General features: G+C 45.0%; 1 protein-coding gene across 4 annotated transcripts in view; it reads left to right on the top strand.

The window, feature by feature from the left end:
* The first annotated feature begins 6,135 nt into the window (after positions 1-6,135).
* myt1a (myelin transcription factor 1a) overlaps positions 6,136-19,752 on the top strand; it is a 28,923-nt gene continuing 15,306 nt past the window's right edge. For 2 of the 4 annotated variants that reach the window (XM_038721577.1, XM_038721576.1), the window contains exons 1-17: positions 6,136-6,419; positions 7,999-8,053; positions 8,145-8,187; positions 8,270-8,335; positions 10,747-10,943; positions 13,217-14,338; positions 14,466-14,585; positions 14,771-14,861; positions 15,757-15,870; positions 15,945-16,162; positions 16,614-16,816; positions 16,904-17,119; positions 17,204-17,352; positions 17,660-17,722; positions 18,622-18,690; positions 18,941-19,003; positions 19,084-19,167. In XM_038721577.1, coding sequence (XP_038577505.1) covers positions 6,234-6,419; positions 7,999-8,053; positions 8,145-8,187; positions 8,270-8,335; positions 10,747-10,943; positions 13,217-14,338; positions 14,466-14,585; positions 14,771-14,861; positions 15,757-15,870; positions 15,945-16,162; positions 16,614-16,816; positions 16,904-17,119; positions 17,204-17,352; positions 17,660-17,722; positions 18,622-18,690; positions 18,941-19,003; positions 19,084-19,167 — 3,059 coding nt within the window. In that variant the 5' untranslated portion in view covers positions 6,136-6,233. The other 2 variants (XM_038721579.1, XM_038721578.1) reach the window with 2 other exon arrangements.

The following is a 19,752-nucleotide window of genomic DNA, read 5'->3' as shown; positions in this document are numbered from 1 at the left end:
TGGATGGGTCATAGTGGTGAGTTGAACCTGGGTCTCTCACACCAAAGGCATGTGTCTTATCCATTGCGCCACCACATAAAACTAATAATACTTTCATACTCACAAAAGGACTGCAAAACAATATGCAGGATAATTACCAAGGAATGTGCAATAATTCACAGTATGAGCATTAAAGTAGCCTATTAGTGCAAGTACACGTGTGGGGTCAGGTGTGATGGTGTGGGGGGGCCTGAGAGTCAGTGACAGTGGGGGCCCCGGGCCTTACTGAGGCTAACCCTAACCCTTGCCCTCGCTGCAGACGGAAAGGAAGTGTTCTTGTGGCGTGAGGTAGGCCTCGGTATAATAAGGTAGGCCTATAGGCCTACCGATTTAATTTCATAAGAACTATGAAATTATACAATACCGTTTATACCAATATAGTTTGATGTTGAGTTAATGAATATGTTTCTGTAAAGTCCTGCCAGCGTTTGCTCCTCTCTCTCTCCCTCACGGCGCAGCCCCGCCCCTCTGCGTGGTCTGCACGCAGCTGTCTACTTACAAACTCTCAACAACATGGAGGGAGACACAGTGCTGAAGACCAGGGCCCTGTTTCAGAAAGCGGGTTTAGTGAAAATTCTGAGTATGTTAAGCCCGAGATGAGGGAAGAGAGAGCGAGATCAGATAATCCCTAGATCAGTAACTCTGGCAACTGATGCTGTGAACCTAACCTCCTCAGGAAGAAAACCGTCAGTTTCTCTCTGACTCCTCCCCTCCTGCGGAGCCTGAGGCAGCTGCCTGACACACCGTTTCATTTCCTCATTCATTCTGTCGATATCAAAGCACATATCTGAGAGCATTTACATCTTTGAAAACTTTAAAATCCTGGTTAGATAGACTATTAGTTTTTTTACCCAAACATGATCTTGAACATGACCGCTTTATGATCAATCTGTCATCGATGTAAGGACAGATTTCCGCACATCGTGGATTTATCCTCAGCACAGAAAACAATCTGTGTCCGTCTTTAGGTTAACGTTGCGACTCTGTGGACAGTTGCACTGAAAACACTTACTGTGGGCTAAATTACTGCAGTAATCACTGTTAAATATGTAACCTAGAAAACTGATCAATGAACAGTAATCTTTCATATTGTAGTCGCACTGATCGGAACATTCCTATCGTAGTTATCATAGGCCTACTGGAGATAACGTGAGTATTTCTGAGTGAGGATGACTGTGGTGCAGCTAAACAGGCCTAACTAAGGTTTAAAAGTGAGTTTTTCATTATTAGGCCAACTTGTTGACAGTCTGAATGTGTTTTGACAGCATTACTAAAATACGAAATGAGCAAGATTTTATTAATGTAAAATAGACATCAAAATCTTTAACTTATAGACACATTTTCCACTGCAAAAAATAATTAGGCTAATAGGCTAACCTGCTGGGTGTGACTGTGACTTTACAATCACAGGTTCACAAGTAAACTGTGTCTTATATTTGATTTATACCTATTTTCATAATTAGGTAGCCACCGGCATTTAGTCCCGTCTGGTTACAGCTTAATAAATGTAGCCTTCCTATTTAGAATCGAATGTAATGGGCTGTAGCACTTTATCATTCATTAAGGAAAGTCCAGAGTTTGTTAAACCTGCTTTCTGAAACAGGGCTCCGGCTTGTAAAAAGAAAAAGATAACAATTCAGTCAGTGTTTCCCACACATACGCTTTACTTCGGCGGCCGCCCAGAATAGGCGACACACTGTAGCATTTATCAGAGAAACAAAGTGATTATGTTACAAGTAGCGACACGGTGGATATTTTACATGAGCGGACCAGGTCAAGTGACAGTGAACACACCAGTCAGATGTTATTCATTAGCTACCACATTGGTTTTGTTTTGATAGGCTACGTCGTCAACAGGCCTCCTCAACCTGCGGCACAGCTGCTGCTGTGAGCGGAACCACGGATAGAAAAGTCCTGAAGTTCTGGGGGGGTTTTCCGGCGATTTTATACAATACCCAAGTTTCCATCCAATTGTTATGCGTCCAATTGTCAGCGTACTTTTGAAATGTTGCAAAAAAGAAAGTTGCAAATAAACCAGGCTACGGCCAGCGTAGTTACATCAGTAGTTGACGTTACACATGGCTGTAATAAACAAGATGTCCTCTTGACAAATTTTTCTGGAATTCTCAGTTTGCCAGTATTAATTGGTGTAAGGCATGGCTTGATCCTTTTAGATTCTGTATTACAAAGTTAGAGAATTACATTTGAAAATTTTGCATAAAATATTGACTATCTAACCAACATGCTTATCTCAAAATTCCTACTTGTTGATAACAATTGCACCTTTTGTAGAACAGAACAAAAAACTTTAAATCATCTTTTCTATGGTTGTTCATTCTGTATCAAATTCTGGAGGGACTTTGAGAATTACATATATTCTAAAACAACACATGCAATCACAGTTGAAGGGGAAAATGTCATTAGCTACTTTGAATGTACTTTATGTACCATTGTGAATCTCTTTATTTTGTTGGGGAAGTTTCATATTCACAAAGCTAAGTGCTCTAATAAGGCCCCATCCACACTACTCCGCTTTAGTTTACAAACGAATACGATCTCCGTCCACACCAGCATTTCCATTCAGGTGCACTGGGCATGCGTGTGCCAGTGTAAACATGAAGCAGATGGTCTATTCGTAGTTACAGAAGATTTGGCGAAAGAATAAATAAATAGGCTACAGACAAAGCACCAGTTTTTTTTTGTTGCATGGATCAATAACGAGCTGGGACTGTTACTGAATGTAACACAGGAGTGTGGCATCAGAAAACAGACTGGGACTTGTTGCAAAGTAAACGGCGGCATGCACAGTGCTCTGTGATTGGTCGGCTGGGTAGTAATGCCTCCGAGCCGACCGGAAGTAACCCACCCTTTAAAGTAACATTTACTAGCGGCCAAAACGGCGGCAGTGAATCAATATATTTGACCCGAGCGAAATGACTCGTTTCACTATCAGAATGTGATCCATTCAGTCGGTAACATTTGAAAAGGCCACACCAGCCGCACGTTTACAATTTTACCCCCATTTACGTTAGCGGAGCGCTAAACCGGAAGTCAGCCTGCTCGGCCGGCAAAAGTCAACCCAGTGGACGCTGTAGCGCTACTGCCGACTAGCGTTTGGGGGTGTAATTGCAGAATGACGGACACAACTACGCACAAGTATAAATGCACGGCTACGTGCGTAAGGTACGCACGTAGCCCCTACGCAGGAGTATAAATGGGCCTTTAGGCCCCATCCACACTACTGCGTTTACCCCATGTTTTAAAGTAGGCTATTCTTAATCGAAATTGATATGTACTTTGAGTCTCTTAAACTTGCGATAGGCCTACGTCAAAATGCGCATTAAAAAACGTTGATAGAAACACGGTTAATGTAGCCTTCTACTGACCGGAGACGGAAAGAGGCGGGGCACTCTGACGTGTTTGCAGCAGACGACGTTAGGTCTGTGAGTGTGAAGAGAACTGAAGAAGGCAGATTGAATAAGTGAGTGACACTTAAGATGGAGAATGAAGTGTAGCCTAATTAAAACGGTGAAATAAGAAACAAGCTAAGTTACTACAAATAGTGAAAACATGCTCCCAGAAAGCATGATGTGTGTCTGTGTGTGAGATTTACCAACTACAAGTATCAGATTTGTCACGCAGGTTAAATATTACATTGGAATTTAGTGAGAATGTCACAGAACTGTTCCAATGTCCTGTCTTGTTAGAAAAAAACTGTGAGGATGAGGACAAAGTTAGAAAGTTACAATACCGTTTATACCGATATAGTTTGATGTTAATTAATATGTTTCTGTAAAGTCCTGCCAGCGTTTGCTCCTCTCTCTCTCTCCCTCAGGGCGCAGCAAACAAAGTCAGAGAATTACACTTATCTCCAAATTCATGCTTGTTGATAACAATTGCCCCGTTATTGTTGCTATATCTAAAGCAACACAATCACTGTGGAAGGGAAAAGTCCTTAGCTACCTCAGTGTAAAGGTCTTTGTTAAGATTGAAGATTTATTTATTTATAAGGACACAGGATAATCAGCATTACTGTAAATGTGCAAGCGTTAGCTAGCTGGCTAATCTTAAAGTGCAGTCCTTTGGCAAGATGTTTTGAAACCTTCAAAATGATAAAAATGTACAGAACAAGGACAACACCATAAACACAGCAACAAAACACAAATTCTCCAAACACAACTCAAGCTATGTGGAGCAACCGGAAACAGTAAAACATCAGTACAGTAATAAAGACAACAAACACCATTTCAACACAGATAGCCATGCAACCAACAAGAAGCAACAACACACATCCATCTTTAGCTACATGTGGACATGCAGGACAACACTAAACAGTACACATGAGTGAATTAAAGCAATTATGTTGATCTTACTAAAAATAGTTATAAGATACACTGAGGGGTTAATAAAATGACAATATACATAAGACAAACACAGAGTTTCAAGAAGGCATTATGGAAGAACACACCAGACTGTTATACTACTATATAAAATACTAGTAGATATTCCATACATACCCAAGTCATGCAAAGCTGGCCACTTGGCAACAGAGGACATGAGGCATGTTAGCAGCAGGTTAAACAGCAACAACAACGATGATAATAACATATGCAATGTACTATTTAGTTTAGAAATATTCACATGTTTGACTTTTCAAAAGCCAGGCCTTGAGACTTTGTGTGAAGGTATGGTAGGTAGTACAGGTTCTTATTTCAGTTGGTAGGGTGTTCCACAATTCAGAAGCTCTTCCAGAAAAACATGATTGGCTCCTGAAAGGGATACACAGCGCCCTCTTTGAGCTGATCTTCTAATTTTTATTTTTCTGCTTAATAAAAGTACCACGTGGTGGAGGAGCTTTTTCTTTTAGAATCTTAAACATCAGACAGATGTCACTGTATTTTATTACATTTTCCCAACTAAGGATTTCATATTTGCTCAAGATATTGCAATGGTGGTAAGTACTGGGTTTTCTAACACTTTGTGAGCCTACTTGTGATAATCATTGCATACATATGTAATGTTGCTGCTGTAGTTGTTGTTGCAGTTTTTCATTCATCTAAAATTGACCAGGTTGTATTTGGTTATTTGCATTACTTTATTCATTTGTTTTTTGAAGCATAAGGTGGAGACAAGGATAATACCGAGATATTTAACGAGAGACTACTTCATTGATACAGTATCTCACAAAAGTGAGTACTTCTTTTCATGTGACAACACTGAAGAAATGACTCTTAGCTACAGTGTAAAGTAGTGAGTGTACAGCTTGTATAACAGTGTATATTTACTGTCCCCTCAAAATAACACAACACACAGCTGTTAATGTCTAAACCGCTGGCAACAAAAGTGAGGACACCCCTAAGAGAAAATGTCTAAGTAGTATTTGTATACTTTCATAAATGCACCAAAACATTGCAGATAAAAATGCAAAGTTAAAGCAGCCTGTAGGCCTCCTGCAGCCACCTCATGGTGAAACGTGAATGAATGCTCACTCAGACCTGTTAGTGATCTTGTGTTGTATGTTATGTTTTATTATATGTCATGTTGTGTTGTAAATGTCGTTTCCTCGTGACCCTTTTTGCCTGGAGCATCAGTGTTTCTCCCTTTGGGGGTCAGAATCAGCTTTATTGACTATGTATGTGAGTGAACACATGAGGAATCTGACTCTGGTTTTTCGTTGCTCTCAATGTTTCAAACAGTTCCAAGAATTTTCAGGAGGACAGAAATAGACATACAGCTAAGGACAAAAAGCTGAAACAGCCTTTTGTCCTGTTCTTATTGGCTGATCTAGGATCCAGAAACAAAACTGTGCTCTCTGATTGGCTGGTTTCAGGGGGCAGCTGTACTGTGACTGGCTGATGAGTTTGTCCCAGCTGGTTCAGTGAGTTAATCGTTGGTAGGCTATGTAGTAGCAGCCTATTATAGTATTATACTAGCCTATTAGTACTTCCTTATGACTTTACTACATGTGCAGTATTCCGCTGCTGTTAAGGGACCGGCTGTTTCTTTGACCTGAGAAGTGTGTTTGGTGAGATCCTCCTCCACTCCCCGTCCTCTTTAGGCTAAATCCTGACCCCCAGCCCAGGGCCCGGGCCCCGGCAGCCCAGCCCAGGCAGCGGGGCGGCCCCTTGGTGAGCTGCGGCCGGCTGCAGCTCCACGGTGCTCCGGCAGGAGGCAGTGCAGCGGGGCTCCTGTCCATGGTGCTGAAGATTCTGCAGGCTCTGTCCGGGGTGCTGAACGGCTGCGGTTGCTGGGCTCGGTCTGAGGCTGCTGTCACACTCGTCCGGTCCCCTGTGGTCAAGTGGTCCACCGTGATCGTCGTCTCTGTGCAGTCGGACAGTGAGCGTGTATCTGCCGGGCCGGAGGGGGAAGGGAGGCGGAAGGTAAGGCTTTATGTCTCCGTGACAAAGAGCGTGAAGCGTTCAACGGTATTTTCCGGGCCTCGGCCGCAGCTTCACGGTGATCCGAGCAGGGGGGCCGTGATGAAACGGGAGGTGGACCTCAGCTGATTTCTGACGGGTGCCTTTGTGGAGGAGAACTGAGGCTCGGTCCGACAGCCGGGCTCGTTAACCCGATTATTAGTGTCGCTCGGTGTCCAGGCTCTGGTAATGGCGGCCCGGTGTCGGTACAGTCAGGAACGTTAACAGATGAGCGCCGGTGGCTTTTGTGTGTTAGTGTTTGTCCCTGTGCCAGAACTGAGAGGAGGCCTTGTCCAGGCCGGCCTGCAGCCCTGCGGGAGGTTCTGTAAACCGAGTTCGGCAGAGACCCTGCAGATCACACAGCTCTGTATATGGACGGGCCTTGTTTTTATTTATTTACACCTTTAATTAAAACAACATTATTGTTTATTATTTCTCTGTAGGCTATAATATGTCATTATATGTTTTTATTACGTTCTGTTAGTGACCCCTTCGAGCAGCATGTCAGTATCATATAAGCTATCTGCTGAGATTGCTATTGTTTTCTGTTATTTGGATTTCTGTTGAAATATAATAATAAGACAAAGCTTTGATTTCATTTTTATTATTAGGATGTTTGAGTTTTAAAGCGTTGAACCAGTTCAATCTGTTAATCCTTCACTTCTCAAAATACCTCAAACATCCAGGAACAAAGAGAAACCACAGGACATGATGATATTTATTCTACTACCGTTATATTTTCTTAATTTAGGTCTACTACATGAAAGGACCAGAGCTACTCCCAGTCTGCTTCACCAGGCAGCCATTTTATTTTCCATCACTCTGTTGGACTAAAGGTAGTAAAGTCCGGCTGTACTGCGTCTAAATACTGCGACCAGCTCAGGGGACTTTAAAGTCCTCCCAGGAAGGCGGTAAAGTCCGGCTGTACTGCGTCTAAATACTGCGACCAGCTCAGGGGACTTTAAAGTCCTCCCAGGAAGGCGGTAAAGTCCGGCTGTACTGCGTCTAAATACTGCGACCAGCTCAGGGTACTTTAAAGTCCTCCCAGGAAGGCGGTAAAGTCCGGCTGTACTGCGTCTAAATACTGCGACCAGCTCAGGGTACTTTAAAGTCCTCCCAGGAAGGCGGTAAAGTCCGGCTGTACTGCGTCTAAATACTGCGACCAGCTCAGGGGACTTTAAAGTCCTCCCAGGAAGGCGGTAAAGTCCGGCTGTACTGCGTCTAAATACTGCGACCAGCTCAGGGGACTTTAAAGTCCTCCCAGGAAGGCGGTAAAGTCCGGCTGTACTGCGTCTAAATACTGCGACCAGCTCAGAGAACTTTAAACTCCTCACAGGTTCTGAACTCCCAAGGTCTTCAGTCGACAGCTCACAGTGAAGAAAAATCCAGCAGAAATGAGTTCAGAGGTCAGAAACTGAGGCAGGTGGACCGAGTGAGAGCCAATCAGAGAGGAGAGCCTCAGCATCAAGGTACCTGTCTGTCTTTACCTGTTTGTCTGTCTGTCTGCACGTCATCATTTATGAATCGTCTCTCTGTTCTTCAGATGAGCCAAGAGACTTCAGAGACACGGACCCGAACCCGCTCCAAAGGCATCCGGGGTCAGTACTCACACACACTAAAGCATCATGGCCGCCATGCTTCAGCTCTCTCATGACTTTATTTCTGACCCTCATGCTGCTTCCCCCTCAGCGCCGTCAGATCTTGTGGGACAAGAGATGAAGCCGGAGTTCAGGTTGGTGATTTCTGCTTCAATACAAGATGATTACAAAGTATGAAGTGTGTAAGTGTATGTTTGTCTCACTGCGTGTCAGCAGCAGCTGTCCTACCCCTGGATGTGACGGCAAAGGCCACGTCAGTGGAAGATACTCCCGACACAGAAGGTAGGAGTCACACCATACATCATCACACTGTCCACAAACTAAGCATGAGTGAATAACCATAAATCCAAACCCTGGTGAAACACTGGTGAGACAATGAACTGCAAACAAGACAATAGTGAGACTTAAAAACCCAAGGGGGTGGAGATAACGAGACACAGGTGAAACATATCAGGGTAGATCCAAACAATCAATCCAGAAACACAAGGACAGGAAGCAAAACCAGACACTGACACCAGGGACAGAACAACTTCAAAATAAAATTAAAGCTGCAAGCAGCGTTGGGCGGGCCCTCTCACGTGTAGCGCGTCGAGGTGTGAGGTGGCCGCGTTGCAGATTCTGGAGCTCTGCCAGTGTGGCTGTGAATTTGCCACAGGCTTCGGACACTGCACAAACGTGTTAATCATCACTTCCGGTGTTCCCTTTGTGGCGCTACATAGCACTTTGCACTACGACTACAACTGAACATGTGGATGTGTTCGGGGCGGGACTGTTATGAAGCACGTACAGTTTGGTGCAGATGTGAGCATGTACACTGAAGTTAAAACAACTTCCTCTTTTGACAACACACTGGTAATAACCGTTTGAATAAATTTTCATCTTCAATGCCTTTAGAAGGCACAGCAGAAATTTGAAGTCGGTCGGACTAAATCCCTAGGAGGAGTTCGTTAAAGTACGGAGTGTGTAAATCATCCAAAAATCACCATAAAATTTAAAGTTGGGTTTAGGGCATCGCTCCAAGAGGCGTTTTTGTACATCTGGAGATGATACATGTGCCACAGAAATTTCGTACATGTAGGTAAAACACACCACGGGGGCTGCTTCGTTGAAGATCACGTCCTGTTGCCAGTAGGTGGTGCTATGACTATGGGTGAATGTTTGCATGTACTGTACACGTTCAAGGCGGGACTCTTCTGAAACATGTAAAGTGTGGTACATATCTGAGCATGTACAGTAAAGTTAGAACAACTTCCTGTGTCATGGCGAAGCATGGCACTTCACCACCACGCCACCGCCAAGCCGTTAACCGAAAATTCACAAATTTTACAACATGGCTTCATCAATGCATTAAGGGTTTTCTGGGACAGTTTTGAAGTTGATACGTCCAACCTGCTAGGAGTAGTACATTACAGCTTAAAACGTGTCACTTCCTGTTGCCAGCAGGTGGCGCTATGACTTTGAGTGAATATTGGCATATGGATGTGTTCAGGGCGGGATCCTTATTATACATGTAAAATTTGGTGCAGATGTCAGCATGTAGACTGAAGTTACAACAACTTCCTGTGTCATGGCGAAGAGTTGATCTTTGACGCCACGCCACGGACACACCCATCGACGAAAACTCACAGATAGCGCAACTTTTCATCGTCATTGCCTTTAGAATGCACAGTAGAAAATTGAAGTTGATTAATTCCCTAGGAGGAGTTGTAAGGAGGACCTTATAAAAGGCTATAAATGGGCTGTAATTGCACAATCAAAATGGCTGTCTGATTTCGGGTATTGCTCCAGGAGACTTTTTTTGTGCTGCATCTTTGAAAGGACACTTCCTGATTCCAATTTTTACCTGTAGATGTGTTCAGGGCGTGACCCTTATCAAATGTGTGAAATTTGGTAGAGATATGAGCATGTACAGTTAAGTTGCAACAACTTCCTGTGTCATGGCAAAGCATCGAACTTTGACGCCACGCCAAGGAAACACCGTTATCCGAAAACTCACAAGATTCACAACATAGAATCATCAATGTCTTAAGGCTCTTCTGAGGTGAGGCAAATATGTTGGGATTAGTACATAACGGCGTAAAACTTGACACTTCCTGTTGCCAGGAGGTGGCGCTATGACCATGGGTGAATGTTGGCATGTACATGTGCTCAGGGCATGTGTGTTCAGTTCCTTATTTTGTGTGTAAGTATCAGCATAGCGTTAGTTCAGGCAGAGAAACAAAGTCCAGCTCAGCTCACAGTCCCAGCACATCAGCTGATAGCAGCCATCTTAAAGCAGCTGCATCAGCTGACAGCTCAGCTGACTCCTCTCTTAGCATCCATTGGCAAATTCCATTCAAAGTTCCCTATTTCTATTTCTGTACTTTCAATACAAATTTCCCTTCGGGGACAAAAAAGTATATCTTATCTTCAAGCTGCTCTAGCCTGCCTACCCTATCTGCTTCCTCTGCTCCGCTCTATACCTGGGGGTCTCTGCTGCTGCTCTACACATACAGTCAAACTTAACTTACTGCGGCACAAATATCCGTTTCTTTGATGAAAATTGTCCTGACTGAAATTTGTTTTTGTTTTTGCAACTGATGTAACAAAGACACATGTTAATAACATCTAGCAGCTGCAGCATTCATCACAGCTTACAGTGTAAAGGGTTAGCATGTTGCATGTTAGCCTTCACTAACGTCCTGTCTCCTTAGTGCGCTTGGATGCCCCATTGTGAAGAAGAGGAAGCTGGAGGAGGCTGAAGCCGAGGAGAACCAGTCTGCTCCCAAGAGGAGGAACCAGCCGGCCAAACAGGCAGCCGATGAAGGCTTCTCCGCAGACAGCGATGCAGCAGAAGAGGAGGAAGAGGAGGAGGAAGAGCCCAAAGAGAAGAAGCAAGAACAAACAAAAAGTGAGTGAAACCAAACCAGAAACATTACTGTGTCAAACTGTCATTCCAGCACAGCAGCAGGCAGAACAAGAACCAGAACCAGAACGAGTGGGTCCGGTAACTCCCCATAAAAGTGGGATTCTTCACTTGCCAGTCACCCAGACTGCAGGCTGTGAGGCTGTGTTTGTTATGATGTTTCGTGCTTTCCTAAGGCACGTGTGGTCAACTCCTTGCAAGGAAGACTCGCTCCACTTCAGCTCCATCGATTTGTATGGGGGGAGTGAACCCCCCCTCTTCAGTTTCCTGAAATCTACGATCATTTTATTAGTCTTGCTGACACTGACAGAGACGTTGTTGTCCTGGCACCGTCTTACCAAGTCACTTACTTCCTCTGTGGAAGCGATCTCATTGTTGTTGGAGATGAGACCCAGGATGGTGGTGTCATCTGTAAACTTGATGATGACGTTGGAGCTGTGTGTGGCCACACAGTCGTATGTGAAGAGGGTGTACAGGGTGGTTCTGAGTACGCAGCCCTGGGGGCCCTGAGGCTCAGAGTCAGTGCAGAGGAAATGAGATTGCCAGTTCTCACCACTTAGAGTCTGCTCGTCAGGAAGTCCGGGATCCTGTTGAAGAGGGAGGCAAGACAAGTTTATTTGTATAGCACATTTCAACAACAAGTCAATTCAAAGTGCTTTAGGTCTGGATGGTTCATAAGGAAGCAGAAGATCATAAATGTATTTTGGCCCTAAACTATTTAGTGCTTTATAAACTAACAGCAGGATTTTGAAATCAGTTCTCTGACAGACAGGAAGCCAATGTAAAGACCTCAGAACTGGAGTGATGTGAACCAGTTTAGTACTGTGCCAGAAAGTCCAACCCATTTTTCAAATCTGTCTAGTAATATGTTGTGGTTGACCGTGTCAAATGCAGCACTGAGATCCAATAATACTAAGACTGAAATTCTGCCACTCTCAGGTAGCTTTTTAGACCCAGGATCCTGAGCTTGGGAACAAGGTTAGAAGGGACAGTAGCTGAGCTGTAGTCCACATACAGCATCCTCACAAATGTGTTGATGGCATCTTCTGTAGATCTGTTGGGTCGGTGTGCAAGTTTAGGGGGGCCGAGGTGTCAGGAAGAAAGGATCAGATGTGAATTCTGACCAACTGCTCAAAGCATTTCATGGTCCAGGTCCTCAGCTAGCCTCACAGAAGGAATGGTGTGGGTTTCCTCAAACCATGCATAAAAAGTGTTGAGTTCGTCAGAGAGAGAGGCGGTGGGTTGGCCATCAAGGATGTTTCTCTCTTTATAGTTTGTGATGTGTCGTAGTCTACACAACATGCTTCTGGGGTCAGAGCTGTGGTACTCGGACTCCAATTTGTCCCCTTGGTCCAGTTTTGCATCTCTGATGTCTTTCCGTAAGTCATGGACTTCCTCTGAGTCTCCAGGTCCCCAAAGCTATAGACGTGCTCTGAGCTTGGCACGGACAGGAAGGACCTAACATTTACTCTTAGGATGACATCATCAGTGCACTCGACTATATGTGTTGACAGGGTCTGTGTATTCATTAATGTCTCCATTACCTGCAGCACAGCAGAGTGGTGATGGATTCCAGTCCCAAGAACCAAAGCCATAGCCACTTCGTAATTGTGAATAACAAGTGTCTGTTCACCACTGGTAGGATAGTTTATGTTCTGGTCTGGGAAGACTTTCCTAATATTAGCCCTGTTGGAGTGACCAACAGCGGAACTAATTCCAGAGGAAGGTAGAAGTGCCATACTCTTATAGTTAGAAACTCCAGGTCTGGTGAGCATTGTGCTGAAATAACTGCAACATCTGAACCCCAGAAACAGTTGACCCCTCATGCAGACCCCTCTGCCTCTTTAGTTGTGTCCTGCCGGTAGATTGAGAAACCAGCTGGGGTAACGGCCACGTCAGGCACCACAGGATCTAGCCAGGTCTCAGTAAAAGCCAGCACACAGCAGTTTGCAATGTCCCGCTGGAAGTTAATCCGTGTGTGTAGTTTGTTTTATTGTCCAGGGATTGTAGTTGTGAGTAAAATGCTGGGTAACAGTGGGTTGCAGTTTTTTTTCCGAGATCTCTTCTTTCTTCTTTCTCCTGCTATGGTTTGTAAATGGAGCAGAGGTAGAACAAAAGAGTCCCAGCACATTCCATGGTAAGTTGTAGAAAAGTCTGTGTCCAGTGGAGAGTGGATTTCTAAAAGTGCAGCCCTGACTGTGTAGAGACAACAAACACAAACAAATTTGTGACAATTCATGTGTACTTTGAATCCACAGCAGAAGGCTCAGCGGTGACAACCGAGGACACAGAAACAAAGGTTTGTCCTCCGGCTGAAGACTGCAAGAACAAAAGGGTCACCTCAGAGACTGAGAATGAAACTGAGAATGAAACTGAGAATGAAACTGAGAATGAAACTGAAAGTGAGGAAACGAGTGAGGAAGTGAAGCTGGAAACGCTCACTGAGGATTATCAGCAGGAGGAAACAGGGCTGAAGGAGGAGGAGCACGAAGTAAATCCGTTGGTGACAAAGGACCAGCCAGCAAAGCAACCTGAAGAAGAACCTTTGGTTACTGAGCTTAAAGAGACAAAAGAGGAGGCAGAGGAGGAGGAAGAAGAAGAAAAAGAAGAGGAAGAGCTTCAAGAGAATATTGTAGAGAGACAGATGATGAGCCAGGAAAACTCTGATCACCAGTACTCCAGTGGAGATTACAACCATCACGCCAAAGAATCAACTGAGCCGCAGAGTAAGAGGGAGGAACAGGAGGAGGAGGAGGAGGAAGAGGAGCAAGAAGAAGAAGAAGAGGAGGAGGAGGAGGAGGAAGAGGTGAGGGAGGTCCATCAAGAGGTGGACACTCCTTACACTTTGAGTCCACACACTCAGGGATCTGAAGCAGAGGTGTCACTCAGGGAAGAAAAGGTCATGACTGAGGAAGAGGGGGAAGAAGAAGAACAGGAGGAGGAAAGAGAGGAGGAGGAGGACGAGCAGCAGGGGAAGGAAGCAGGTGAGGTGGTGGAGGAGGAAGAGGAGGACCGAGACTCCAGCAAAGCCTCTCCGACCACAGTGGTTATAGAAGTCCGCTCTGAGGAGGATGATGATGAGGACGAAGATGAGGAGGAGGAAGAGGAGGACGAAGAGGAGGAGGAGGAGGAGGAGGAGGAAGGAGAGGAGCAGGATCGTGTCTCAGAGGGCTCAGGAATCACGGATGACTCAGAGAACTGGGATATGACTCGGGGGAACCTGGGGCTCCTGGAGCAGGCCATCGCCCTGAAGGCGGAGGAGGTGAAGGGGGGTCAGGAGGCCCGCAGCTCCCCGGACTACCACCCATACAGCACCTCCAGCCGGGGCTCCGAGCCTTCCACTGCTGCCGCCGCCCGCCGCATCGGCCACTACAGCAAAGGTACACTTTCTGTTCCTACAGTTCCTGTCTTTGGTGTCTCAGATTAGATTGGAAACAGTCTCAGTCCAGTTATTCGTGTGTTAAATTCATTACTGACACCATCTGAAACCCTCCTTCCTGTATGCAGAGAAGAAGGAAGTCAAGTGTCCGACCCCGGGCTGTGATGGGACAGGTCATGTGACTGGGCTGTACCCTCACCACCGCAGTCTGTCTGGATGTCCTCACAAAGACAGAATCCCTCCAGAGAGTGAGTACACATCAGCTGTCAGACAGCTAAAGTTTTTACTACCAGCATTATTTTTACTACTAATACCAATACTACTTCCTTCTGTTATACTAATACTACTACTTATATTGCTACTACTGCATTTTCCATAAATACTCACCAACTAAACAGACTGACCCGAGTGTGTGTCTGCTGTGTGTCTGTAGTTCTGGCCATGCACGAGAACGTCCTGAAGTGTCCGACTCCTGGCTGCACAGGCCAAGGCCACGTCAACAGCAACCGCAACACACACCGCAGGTTAACCCCCCCACACACACACACACATTTCTCTTATTATCTTTGTGTGGACATCTTAGGGGCGGCTGTGGCTCAGGAGGTAGAGCGGGTTGGCTGTTAATCGGAAGGTTGGCAGTTCAATCCCTGGCTCCCCCTGGTTGCGTGTCAAAGTGTCCCTGGGCAAGATATTGAACCCCGAATTGGCGGCTATTCCGCCAGTGTATGAGTGAGTGTGAATGTTAGTTTCCGTTTGAGCACTTAGGCTCAGTGTATGAATGTGTGTGACTGGTGAATGCAGATGTAGTGTAAAAGCGCTTTGAGTGGTCGAAAAGACTAGAAAGGCGCTATACAAGTACGGAGCATTTACATCTTCCCTAGCCTCCTTAATCCAACCTTTAACCATTACAACTATGTGCCTAACCAGAACCCTAAAACCCAGTCTTAACACTCAAACACCCCATTAAACTTGTGCGGTCCAGCATTTTGGTTCCCACAAATACAGTGAATCTCTGTTTGTGGACCCCACGAACATAGTAAAACAAACAAACACAAACACACAACACCTGTGTGTGAACATCTGGAAGATGTTTCTGTCTTGTATTTTGAGTAAATGTGAGGATTTTTGTCATAGTTGTGATTTCATTACGTCACAGACATCGATCGTCTGTAGTTTAGCAGCCTTTCAGTTTTTAAAAGTTTTCTGAATGTAGTTTTGGAGCCTTTGGAGTCACATTTTGGAATAATTAGCTAACAAATGATGAAAATACAGATGGTTGATTTGCACAAACATGAAGTGGAACCAATTTCCTCTAATAGTTCTAACACATTCTTAAGCTGTCTTTATAGTAGTCCAACCATTTATTTTAGTTTTGATTTTATTACTATATGCCAACATCTGTATATGTGTCCCTGTCAGTCTGTCCGGCTGCCCCATCGCAGCAGCAGCTAAGCTGAACAAGACCCAGGACAAGCAGGTTCTTTTACAGGCTTCACCCAGCGAAGCCTCTTCCAACTCTGACCGAGTGCTCAGGTGAGTTAGGTGCATGCACATCCCATGTCCATGTCACTGCAGGGACGATGCATAACTAATGTCTTCCTGTCCAGGCCCATGTGTTTTGTCAAACAGCTGGAGATCCCTCAGTATGGCAGCTTCCGCCCCAACACGGTGACCACCACACCTCGGGCCAACCTGGCCAAGGAGCTGGAGAAGTACTCCAAGGTGTCTTTTGACTATGCAAGCTTTGACGTCCAGGTGTTTGGAAAACGTATGCTCATTCCAAAGACCCCCAGCAGCACTGAAACATCACCCAAAGCCTTCAAACGTAAGACCCACACCTCACCTGCATCATCCACACAACCTAGACCTTCTTCTTCTTCTGTGGTTTTGACGTGACATTAAGGGTAAACCAGCTGTAGGTCAACTTTTGCACAGGAGTTTTTAGCTATTAGCATAAACCCTGTAAAGCTGTTGCTCTCTGTGATGTTCGTTACCTGTGGGGGTTATGTTGTAAAGGTAGGTGATTTGATGTAATTTTCTGACATCTGTGGAATAAACAACGCTGTACCTTAAATATATTTTACAATGTCAACAGTAGGTTTAATGATCTTTTCTAACCTTCGCATGCGCTCATGATGTAATGAGAGAGCATGATTTGGTGTTGTGTGACTAACAGCAACAGCTATGTCAGCCACATGTAGCTGCAACGTAGCACACACGTAGTCTGCTCTCCTGGTCTTCAGCCAGTAAGTTCTGTATGCGTCATTTCCACACAGCTAAATCATTCCCCAAGGCCTCCTCTCCCAGTCACAGTGTGTCAGGAGGCTTTTCCAAGAGCGCCTCGTCCTCCAGTGGTTATGACTACAGCCAAGATGCAGAGGCAGCCCACATGGCAGCAACAGCCATCCTCAACCTGTCCACCCGCTGCTGGGAGAGACCAGAGACCCTCAGCAACAAGCCCCGGGACCCCTGCACCGAGGTACTCTCACTCAGAGTGTTCTTGAGACCAGACAATTTACAGCCCCCTCACATTCTCTAACGTTCTCTGTGTATCTGAACCCTGCAGGAGTCTGACATCGAAGTGGATGAGAACGGCACCTTGGACCTCAGCATGAAGAAGACTAAGAGGGAGGGCATGCAGCCTCCAGAGCCTTCATCCTCCTCGTCTTCATCCTCTCAACACATCGGGGCCCCCTTGTCTCAGGACCACACTCAGCCAGAGTGGGAGGGCCCGCTGGACTTCACCAAACCAAGTGGAGTCAAAGAGGAAGACCACGAAGAGGTACTGAACACTGAAACCACGTGACTGTGAGAGACGTGAATGACAATGCGTCAAGGCGATCATACTTGTTTTTACCTTTGTCAGGTGGAGTACACGGCTCCCTCGTACACCTCCTCTGACGGTGAGGAAGAGGACCAGGAGAACCTGGAGGACAGGAAGTACCCCGGTGAGGTCACCACATCCAGCTTCAAGGTCAAGTTTCAGCCCAAAGACAGCAAAAAAGAGGTTCTTGTGTAAGTTGGAGCTTTTTTGTTACCTCCATTCAAAGCAGCGTTCCACTTTTCCTTTAGCTTGTGTTTCTGAGAGAGATATAAAAGCATCAGTGAAGGGATCCAGACTGGCAGATCTGGTCCAAGGATCCGAAGTAGATCTAAGTTGTACTTCTGACTGGAAACTAACCTTCAAACGTCCAGCTCTGCAGCAGTGCAATGAACAGTAGTTGTCAGCTGAGAACGTAGCATTTCAACGATGCTGAAAGCCAGAATGACCCAATGTGTACTGTAGTGTCTCAGAGGCCTGATCTGTGAGTGTGTGTCCTAGATGTCCCACCCCCGGCTGTGACGGCAGCGGACACATCACTGGCAACTACGCATCACATCGAAGGTAAGACCTGCACCCTGACTAGGAAAAGTATGTTAACTGTGCATCTGTGGTCTGTTTGTCAAGGTTGATTTGATTTCAACCTCAAAACACAGATTCTTGTCTTGATTTTGTAAATTTGGTTTGATGATTTGTTTGTGGAAAACATAGACAACATAAAGTTCTACCAAATCCTACTTCCTGGAAAGACTCAACAAATCTGATCCCAGCCTGTGGAAATGTACATAAGCATGACACAGAGCTGGAATTAGGCCAGTACAGATTCCTGTCCCGCTACTAGCCATTCAGTACTGCCACTTTCTAAAGAAGGTACGGTACTTCTACAGGTGTAGTCACTGTAAGTCTGTTTTATGCTCAAACAAGCCACAAGGAGGCAAAGTGTGCAGCTGTGTTGAGTACAATATGTTGGAAGTTGGAAAGCCGGTGGATAAGAGCATATTCTATAAGAGCCTGTCAAAGCCTCAGCCCATACCTGTGCACAGGCTGGCTGGATCATTTCTGCACACTGAATCAATCAAATGAATAATTCCTGCACATGACTCATGTCCCCAAATGTACATGACTTGTAGGCATGACAGACCTCTGTTTCACCCCATTAAAAAAACACAAGGAGCACATGGAGTGTTTCACCTGATACCACACACACACACACACACACACACACACACACACACACACACACACACACACACACACACACACACACACAGACGCACACACACATGGTTCATTATTGCAGGACTTTAGATAGTGAAATACTTCCTGTCCTCCCTGTGTGTGTGCTGCCCGGTCCTGTCCTGGCTCTGTAGTCCAGTTCAGGCTCTGGCTCCTTCCTTCACTCATACTCAGACATCCTGTACTCAGTCTGGTTTTCTGACGTTCTCTCTCTAACTATCTTCCAGTCTGTCAGGCTGTCCTCTTGCTGATAAATCACTTCGGACCCTCATGGCTGCCCACACAGCTGAACTAAAGTATGTCTGCTTTCTCCTGTCTCTCACCTCCAACATGTTCACTGAGCACTCAGTCTGCAGCTACAGCTCTGTCCCTGCTCTCCTTTTAACACTAATATCAAATAAATCAATCATCATTAAGTCCAATATTAGAAATCAAACCCAAAAACAATAAGCCCTAATTATTTAGTGAGGTTGAAAAGTGGTTTCTGCCTGCAGTCTGCTGTTGATGTAAGGCTGTGGTGTGAAAGAGCGTCTGTGTGTGTCTCAGGTGTCCGACTCCCGGCTGCGATGGATCGGGCCACATCACCGGAAACTACGCTTCACACAGAAGGTAGGAGTTCCTCTCCTGCTTCCTGCTGTCCAGTCTCCCACTCTGTACTCACTTTGATTGTCCCTGTTTGTCTCTGCCAGTCTGTCAGGATGCCCTCGAGCCAAGAAAGGGGGCGTCAAATTAACCCCCACCAAGGATGACAAGGAAGACTCCGAACTGTTGAGGTGAGAAGCAGCTCGTTAGCTTTTACCAACACGGCTGTTTGAGAAGTTACAAGTGCTGAACACTTTATTGTGAATATTCACCAGAGGTAGAATCCTAATGTTAGCGCAACCACAGGACCTTTCGTTTAGTGACATTTATACACAAGAAATGTTGCAACAGTATCAGTTATCCTTTCCCTCATGACGGCAGCTAAAAATCCAGTTTCATATCATCACTAGATCATAAAAGAGTCCACATAGATACATAATTCTAATAGATACACAGATATATAATTGTATAGATATATGGATGTAGATATATTGATACATAGATATACAAATATATATCGATATATGGATATCCATATATCGATACATATATATATATAGGTATATGGATACATAGAAATATAGATATATCGATATGTGGATACATAGATATAGATATATGGATACATAGATATAGATATATCGATATGTGGATACATAGAAATATAGATACATATATATATAGGTATATGGATACATAGAAATATAGATATATCGATATGTGGATACATAGATATATAAATATATGGATACATGGATATATAGATATATAGATAT

The sequence above is a fragment of the Micropterus salmoides genome, unplaced genomic scaffold, assembly GCF_014851395.1.
Source record: "Micropterus salmoides isolate LMB-PRFRI ecotype aquatic unplaced genomic scaffold, ASM1485139v1 Ms_hic_scaffold_16, whole genome shotgun sequence".
Classification (NCBI taxonomy): Eukaryota; Metazoa; Chordata; class Actinopteri; order Centrarchiformes; family Centrarchidae; genus Micropterus; species Micropterus salmoides.
The sequence above is the reverse complement of the archived record's forward strand: the minus strand, read 5'-3'. Positions and strand labels throughout refer to the sequence as shown.